Below are 9,342 nucleotides of genomic sequence, written 5' to 3'. Positions count from 1 at the left end.
TACTAGTATCTACCAGCAACAAGATCTCAAGCATGAGTCTTTGTGAAAAAGTTGAATGACTTAATTTAGTACTACGTATGTTAGAATGAGTCCTTTTAATTAATTTATTTAAGTCACTCTTTGAAATATTTAATGACGTTGGCAAATACTCGAGGTGAGTGGAAAAAATACAAAAATTGCACAGGTGTCTGATTCCAATTTTGTGTATTCCCTGTGTAAACATACATATATAAAAACAGACCGTAAGGAACCTTCCACAGTGCTTTGACGGGGAGAGGGGAGGCATGAAGTGTTAATTTTCTTAATTATATTTTTCGAAATATCCCACATTTTCTACAACAAATACTATTTGGAAAGAAAAAAATCACAAACCTTCAAACTTGGCCAGAGATGAATTTTTTAAAATTTCGTGAGAATGATTTGTTGCAGGACGGAAGGAGACAGGCGAGCAGCTATGAGTAGTACTAAGGGAAGCATGGAACTCTCCTTCCAGGCCCGGAAGTCCATTAAGAACTACAAGGAGAGGCGAGAGAGATGCTGGCCTCCACTACGGCTAGACCAACCATGAGAAGACACAGGAACTTCCGGGGCGGAGCTCTGTGGTGTTTTCATTTCCGTGGGGGAAATGTGGGCTGCTGGCGCCGTGAAAGTTAGCGGTTGCTTGGCTGCCTTTTCCGTCACTTTGAGACGGTGCTTGAAATTGGGAGCGGCAATGGCAAAGAGCAAGTTCGAGTACGTGCGGGACTTCGAGGCTGACGATACATGCCTTGCCCACTGCTGGGTGGTGGTGCGGCTGGACGGCAGGAATTTCCATCGGTGAGTGAGCTGGGCTCAGGGCTGCGTGGTTCGCCAGTGCTTCCAGAGAATGCGACGCATTTGTCGCAGCCCAGAGCTCATGGTTACCGGGGTAACTCGGCAGCCAGTGAGCGCGCGGCACTGAGCATCACTGCGTGCTGGCTACAACTGGCTTGAACGCGAGCTGGGTGGGGTAAATGAGACACGGTGCTCCCCTAGTGAGGAGCTGGCTTGGGGTGTCCGTTAGCAAGACTGTGGTGGAAAAAGTCACTCTCGGGCCCATTATTTCAGCTCTTCAACAAATTGACAAGCTATTTTGGTAGGTATCTTTGAGGGCTGAGTGTTTTGCGGCCCGTTCTGGCCTCGCTGTGGGCACCACTGTAGAGTATGTTGTTTCATTATAAGTAGCAGAACACATGGACTGGATTCAGGAGGGAAAAAGTCAGAAAAAAAGAAAAGTGTAGCAGGAAGATAGGAATTTAAGTCTTAAAAGTGTTACTTTAGTAATGCTTATTGTAGTTAACATTTATTGAGCGCTTCCAAGGAGCCAGGCATAGTTATATTTATCTCCCTCTCATCTTCAGGAGAATCCTATGAAGTAAATTTATCCCCATTTCACTGAAAAGGGAATGGAGGCTTAGTATTTATGTTACTTTTTCTCAGTTGGTTAGAGCAAGAAAAACTAGAGTTCTTAACGAAATGGATCAGGTTGTGGCTACTGGAATGTCTGGACTCACAGCACACTCACAGCGCTCTTTGAGTAGCCCCTTTGATCTGTGGTATTAATGACAAGCTCTCTTCCACCCATACCCTTTTCCCTCTTCTTTTTCCCTTATGAAGGTTTGCTGAGAAGCACAACTTTGCAAAACCTAATGACAGCCGTGCTCTCCATCTAATGACTAAATGTGCCCAAACCGTAATGGAAGAACTGGAGGATATTGTGATTGCATATGGGCAGAGTGATGAGTACAGCTTTGTGTTCAAGCGGAAAAGTAATTGGTTTAAAAGAAGAGCCAGGTAATTTTGTGGCCTAGCTCCTTCAGAATATTTCCTACCAGCATTTGGCTTCTGCTTATCTTAATCACAAACTTACAGACTGTAGTATTTGCAACTGCAGAATGTATGTATATAACAGGTTAGACTGTTGTACTGCCATCTGATTCCTGAGCATTCTGTATACCTCTTTAAGTTTTCTCTGTATTCGCCATCACCTTAGCTTCTAGACTGATCTGGCATTGAACATTAAAACTAGAAAGAGAAACTAAAGTTTTAGTTAAGGAGGATCTCAGTACAAATTAGACAGATCTGATATTTGATTTGGCAGTATATTGAAACTCTCACAGGAAACAGATCACGTAATGAATTGGGATGTTTTTAAAACAATGGTTCCCCTCCTTCCAAGACTTGAAAAAAAACCTCTTGAACCATAAGTTCACGTCACACGCTATGGAAGAACATTTGACATTAGTAAATTACTTATAGGACTAGAAGGAGAGACAGGCTGCATTTTAAATATATAACTGAAATACTAAAATAGTTTTTCTTGACCCATCACTCTTGGCTTGCTAGACCGTTTGTGTTATCTCTCTGTTACACCCACAGACCCTGTCATGGTGTTGAATTAATATCATGTATTTTCTCTTTTCTTGCTCCACCCACTGTGCCTTTTGCAAGTAAGTTTATGACTCACGTGGTCTCCCAGTTCGCCTCCAGCTATGTGTTTTACTGGAGGGATTACTTTGAGGACCAGCCCCTTCTGTATCCCCCAGGCTTTGATGGAAGAGTCGTGGTGTATCCTAGCAACCAGACCTTAAAGGACTATCTCAGCTGGCGGCAAGCAGATTGTAAGTGAAACCAAATAAACAGATGTAGTTAAACTACTGATTCCTTATATTAGAGGTGATGATCTGATACATTTTTGGCCCATGTATTTTGTTTGGAATGCAGTATTTCAAGTTTTTTAAATTAGTTGAAAATACTTGAAAAATTGGAAGGTTTTATGTAAATACTACCTATTTCCAACTTTTTTTTTTTTTTGGAAAAATCAGATCTGGCAATACTAGGTCTATATTCCCACTTAGTATTGGTCAGAACCTGCATAGTGACTACTGCCTTTATACACGCAGACACACACACACATAAACACACACACGCAGGCACACATTCATGCACATAGGAGCCAGTGTGCCTCAGCCTCTACCATTCCCTGTTGTTCCCCTGGGAACTCTGCTTTACACGCCTATGTTTGTGCTGGCTTTAGTGGGTATTCAAGTTGTGACCCTTCCTTACATGACTATGGTGAAATGTTTGTTAGACTTTTATTCATTTGGTGTGTCTTGATTTTGCCAGGAGAACTGGAAGAGAGGTGGGAATAATATAAATCAAATAACTTGGAAAGTATTCCTTAGCTTAATGCACAAGTTAACAGATTTGTGTAAAGCACAACTGAAATGACAGGATAAAACTGTTAGGAAATAAGTTTTTTCTGCTTGACCACTTCCCCCTGTGTTCCCTGTGTATGGCTTTGCGCAAGTAATTATATGTCTCTGCGGGAGAGAGGTGGGGTTCCAGTACTCTTTGAAGGGTGAATATTGAATAAAGATTCTATGTGCGTACACAGTGCCAACTATGTTTTCCTTACAGGTCACATCAATAATCTTTATAATACAGTTTTCTGGGCACTTGTACAGCAGTCTGGATTAACACCAATACAAGCCCAAGAGAGATTACAGGTATAAAGATCTTACTGCATTAATACTTAAGGGGGGACAGTTTACTCTCTCTCATGACATTTGGCCTTCTTTTTAAGCTCTTAAATTTTTATGGTTTTGTTTTGAAAAGATAGAAAGATCATACTAGTAGCAGGTCTGCTGCTTGCTTGCTTTGTGACTGTGGATCAGTTGTTACTACTCCCTGAGCCTCAGTGTCCTCAGCTGGAAAATGGAATTAATAATGGCTCTACACTCCCACATGGTAGTGCTTAGCTGGAGCTGTGTATAGGCTGCCCCCCTATAAAGGGCACATGCTCTTCTTTTTTTGTCAGCCCCACCTGGCTGCTTCATGATTGTCAATCCCTGCTGGGGACCTGGAGTTTCTTGGGGTTAGGACTCCTGTGTATCATTAAGAGTTTAGGCTCTGGGGGTCAAATAATTGTACTCAGAGGCTTTTGTTTAATTTTATCATCTCTGCCTTAGTTTTTAATAGGTAAAATGTAGAAGATAGTAGTTCCTACCTCATAGGTTTCTGGTGAGAGTTAAATGGCATGATGCATGTAAAACACATAAAGGCTAGTACAGGGCACACTGTAAGTACTTAATAAATACTGGCTTGTATCATTAGATGACCATGCTACTTGTAGGAAAACTAACCGTGAAATGAGATGATGTGTTGTATTAGCTCCTAATACAATGCCTGGGACTTTAAAATGACGCAGTAAATGGTTGTCATTATTAACAATCATGATAAAGTTGCATATGTAGCAGTAATAGGAAGACTGGTAGATCTAGCCAGAGTTTGGAAGTGCTGAGATCAGATTTTGATTCTTATACGAATAAGAGCACTTTTGGCCTCGGAAAATTTATATAATCTTTCTAAGCTTCAGAGCTCTCATCTCTAAAATGGAGATGGTTATGAGGGTCAAATAATACAAAAACTATCCAGTACAGAATCGGTACTCTTACTATTAGTTCCTCTCACCCCATCACAGTAGTGACTTGTAAAGGCAGTTATTTGCTACAAAAGAGAATTTTATGAATTTTGATATTTAAATAAGATTTGAACTGCTTTTACGATGAAAATTCATTAACACCTATGTGACGTTTGATGAAATGCTTCCACTTCTTGATTTGTTGTGGAAGTCTAGGTAGAGAGTGGAATGGATAGGTGGGGTTAGGGGAGAGAAAAGACCTACAAAGCTTTTTATATGTGTTTTTATTTCTTCAGGGAACTCTTACAGCAGACAAGAATGAGATTTTATTTTCTGAATTCAACATCAACTACAATAATGAGCCACTGATGTATAGGAAGGGAACTGTGTTGATATGGCAGAAGGTAATGCTGTTATGTCTGAGGAAAAACGGAGGTCAGAAGGAAAGCCTGTGCCCATCCCAGGCTTTGTCTTGCCTGCTGCCTGTATGCTGATGTGACTCCAGTAACTAGCACAGATTAGACCCTTTCCAAAATGAGATGCTGTCGATTATTATTATGGATGCTCGTTTTGTCAGTTTGTCAGTGAACATTGTGATCTGGACTCCCCCATTCTGTAAGTAGAATCACAGAATTTTAGAATTATTACACTTTTCCATGTCATAAGCTCTCCCCAAATCTCATCAAACCCCTTTAAACAGGTAAGTGCAGATATGAGAATTTTTGCATTCAGAGAACATTTAAAAAAATAATTTCTCCTACACTGGATAATTCCACTAAATGGTCCATCCATCCCATGAGAACTGTAATATAAGGAACTGATGTTGCATGTGAGGGTTCTGTCCCTTGCAGAATGTTTGAGGGCTTCCCTAGACATTCATACTTAACTTAATATTCTGTCTGTGCATTCACCTGTATCCTTAATTCTACCAATATTTTTGCTCTGTTCCAGCTCCTGGGCATAATGAAGTCTCTAAATTTATTTCCTTCTGTCTAAAGTATTTTTTTCTGAAATGAATGTTTTCAAGTATTAAGGGGTATTAGGTATCCCACTGGCAGCTTCAGCTCTTTTATTAGTATTTTTAAAACATTTGTTTGGCACAGACTCGGATCCTTCTTAATGCAGGTGGGAGAGCAGAAATGTCTTTAATTTTATGGTTATTGCTAACAAGGAACATAGAATCCCTTCTTTGTTCCTAAGGTCTCCTTTCAAAATATAGCAACATAACTTTTTTAAAAATTATTTTAGTTGTAAAGAAATTCATGTATGGTGAGAGATATACATATATCTCTGATATATATATATATGTATATATATGTTCATATATATACATATATATATATATATATATATATGCCTGAAAATATGTATTTGTCAGAAGTACATAAAGTAAAAAAGTAAACTTCCCCCACTTCTCCCTCTTCTCTCCCAAACTGACTCTCTAGTTAATGTGTCAATATTTTAACTTTACCTATAGGTGGATGAAGTCACGACAAAAGAAGTTAGGCTGCCAGCAGAAATGGAAGGAAGAAAGATGGTGGTGACCCGGACCAGGACTAAGGCGGTGCCCTTACACTGCGATGTCATTGGGGATGCTTTCTGGAAGGAACATCCAGAAATCCTACATGAAGACAGCTGACCCTTTGCTTTTCATTACTGTTGTGCTTGACCATGCAGGGTCCCCCAAGTCTCCTGGCCTTAGGTGGCCCTAGCATCTGTGCCATGCAGAACAGTGTCCTGGGAGTGACATGGCTCTGGTTGGGAGGGGAACAGAGAAAGAAGGGATGAATGTGGGTGGTGTATCTTGTTCTGCTTTAAGTGGAACACCTATTTTTCGGTGTTGAAACATGGTTCCTTTGGTAGAAGTACAGTTTTTTAAAAATCGTGGTACTATTTTTATAAAGCAAGAACTATTTTATGCCTTGCAAAATGAATCATTTTTAGATTGTGGCGTAAGCCTTATAAAAACTTGTCAAGCTCTTTTCACCTATGATAGAAGATGAGCCCAAACTTTACTCTCACCCACTTATTCTTTTTTTTTTTTTAACATCTTTATTGGGGTATAATTGCTTTACAATGGTGTGTTAGTTTCTGCTTTATAACAAAGTGAATCAGTCATACATAAACATATGTTCCCATATGTCTTCCCTCTTGCGTCTCCCTCCCTCCCACCCTCCCTATCCCACCCCTCCAGGCTGTCACAAAGCACCGAGCAGATCTCCCTGTGCCATGCGGCTGCTTCCCACTAGCTATCTACCTTACTATGTTTGTTAGTGTGTATATGTCCATGACTCTCTCTCGCCCTGTCACAGCTCACCCTTCCCCCTCCCCATAACCTCAAGTCCGTTCTCTAGTAGGTCTGCGTCTTTGTTCCTGCCTTACCCCTAGGTTCTTCATGACATTTTTTTTTCTTAAATTCCATATATATGTGTTAGCATACGGTATTTGTCTTTTTCTTTCTGACTTACTTCACTCTGTATGACAGACTCTAGGTCTATCCACCTCATTACAAATAGCTCAATTTCGTTTCTTTTTATGGCTGAGTAATATTCCATTGTATATATGTGCCACATCTTCTTTATCCATTCATCCGATGATGGGCACTTAGGTTGTTTCCATCTCTGGGCTATTGTAAATAGAGCTGCAATGAACATTCTGGTACATGACTCTTTCTGAATTTTGGTTTTCTCAGGGTATATGCCCAGTCACCCACTTATTCTTAACCACAGAATCCAGTGACCTTGGTCACCTTGCCCACCTATCTACTTGCATTCATCTTTGGCAGACCTGGAGTTAATATGGGTTGATGCCTGCCTGATGCCTCTGAATTCAGGAATTCCAGGGCAAACTCAGGGCTTTGTGCCAATCTCCAGATTGGCAACTTGAGCTGAACAAATGAGTTGTAGTTTGGATGTCCTTGTGTAAACATTCCCTAGATTGATTTTGTGGAGTTGGCAGCCTGATCATCACGATCGTCTTGCCAGGGGCAATGATTACAAGGCCAGTTAACCTCTTTCTAAGAAGAAAGAGAATTACCTGTTTATGTGGGAGAAAGAAAACAGCGAGAATGAATGAATGAGGAGGAAGAAACATTTACTCTCTGTCCTCTAGACACTTCAGTTTTGAAAATCACCTTCCTGTGGACTTCCTGAAAAAGATTCTCAGGTAGCCTCTGGATAATTGGAACAGTGACATTTGAGTTGGAGAACAGAGGGACCAATCCTCATCTTGGGGTCACAGGTAGCAGGTGGCAGAGGAGTCCTAATAGTTCTGCCTGCCGACGGGCCAGTGGAGTTGGGCGAGGAGCAGCAGGAACTGCGTGTCGCCAAGCCGTTGGCCTCTGAAGAGGGGAGGCAGTGGGGGTAGGTGGTCGAGAACTCATGTCTCCTCTTGTCCTCATTTCATGTTGTAGAGGAAGAAGATTAATTTGGCTCTATAAAGAATTAACTAAGAGACAGCCCACATCCCTGTGCCTGGTCTTGCACTGTAGAATTTACAGCCAAGAAGAAAATGTATTTTTGAAAGGGCAACGGCTGGTCTCATCCCTCACCAATTGACACCCCATCTGTCAATGCCTTTTTTTCCCTTCCTGTTCTCTTCGCTTCGTGGGAATAGGAGACATGGCTCATGTTTGGTAATTGATAAGATTTCTTTGAGAGAAAAAAATAAAGCTTTCAACTCGGCCTAATTTTTCATTTGTTTTTTTTCATACAAACGCAGTATGAGTCCAACTTTCATGTGTGTATGTCTTTACATAAGCCAGGCTCACATCCCTTCATCACAGTGGTGGTTCACAGACTTCTGAATGCAACAAATTTACTTGAAATACTCATTTAAAATGCCAGTTCTAAGCTTTCCGCATGAAGATTTTGGGGTTCAAAGGCTTTTGGTGGATAATGGTCAATGTACCACACTTTGTGTAACAAGACCCAAATATGATATACCTAGGCTAGTACACTGTGATAGGCCAAGTAAGGCAATAAGAATGTAGCTCTTGATTGGCAAATTTAATTGTAAGTAAATTATAGCATTTTATATCAAAACAAATATAAGGTATTAGTACAAATTTTTAAGACAACTACCCACGGAAGTTTTGTGTTTTCTGTGGGTGCTATGTGATACCACAAAGGCTATCACTTGATTTTGTTACAAGACGGGGATGTGCACTTGCTCGTTGAATTGCCAGCAGTTTGCAGGTTTGACGTTTGTGTTGGGGCAGGGGTTTTGAGCAAAGGAATGACCCGGGTTTACCTATTGAGTTATGTAGTGCTATCAGAAGCATTGTTGGTAGTTTTTATGTTATCTTTTTTATTTTGCATCATGTATTCTAAAGTATACTTCACAGCTGTATATTTTCATCCTGCTAAGAGAATAGTATTCTCTGGGGCTTCCTTTCCAGGTCTTAAGGAAACTTTAAAATATGCACAAAAGCAACTAGTATAGAATTAATACCAGTTGATAGCAGTTTGGGAGAGTGGTGGCAGTTAGGAAAGTGATTTGTGTGGCCTGTAGGTGACTGGAAACACCTTGGCTCTGCTGGATGAGGGGGTAATATCTGGGCCTTTGGTGTAGAGTAGACTATTATTTTAATATCAAAAAACAAAAATATTCCGCTGAACAGAGGCTCCAAAGTACAACCAGGTTTTGAAAATCTTGTTATCTTGTCCTCCGATCGCGGCATCCTCATTTCCTCCAGGTGCTAAGCAATGCTTACAAGATCAGTGATAGTGAATTTGCCTTAATACTAGCGTCTTTCTGGTGTATGCGTAAATTTCTTTTTGCAGAGGGTGTAGGAAATGCAGTACCAGAGTCCACCCATCATCCTTCAGTTTCATTGTACACTTAACCAATATTAGTTAACATTCACAGAGCATTTATTATGCGCTCTATATGCAGTATCT

The 9,342-nt window shown here is 40.6% G+C and overlaps 1 protein-coding gene across 2 annotated transcripts; it reads left to right on the top strand.

Moving 5' to 3' along the window:
* Nucleotides 1-625: 625 nt before the first annotated feature.
* Nucleotides 626-8,119, top strand: THG1L (tRNA-histidine guanylyltransferase 1 like). 2 transcript variants are annotated; one of them, XM_060008450.1, is made up of 6 exons: nt 626-816; nt 1,636-1,812; nt 2,470-2,639; nt 3,439-3,527; nt 4,738-4,845; nt 5,919-8,119. In XM_060008450.1, exons 1-6 carry the CDS (start codon nt 626-628, stop codon nt 6,078-6,080), a joined length of 897 nt encoding a protein of 298 aa, XP_059864433.1. In that variant the 3' UTR covers nt 6,081-8,119. The 2 variants fall into 2 exon arrangements, with proteins under 2 accessions (XP_059864433.1, XP_059864434.1); XM_060008451.1 differs by having other exon boundaries at nt 693-816; nt 2,565-2,639.
* Nucleotides 8,120-9,342: the final 1,223 nt, after the last annotated feature.

The sequence above is a fragment of the Delphinus delphis genome, chromosome 3, assembly GCF_949987515.2.
Source record: "Delphinus delphis chromosome 3, mDelDel1.2, whole genome shotgun sequence".
NCBI classification, from domain to species: Eukaryota; Metazoa; Chordata; class Mammalia; order Artiodactyla; family Delphinidae; genus Delphinus; species Delphinus delphis.
This window is presented reverse-complemented; position numbering and strand designations above follow the sequence as displayed.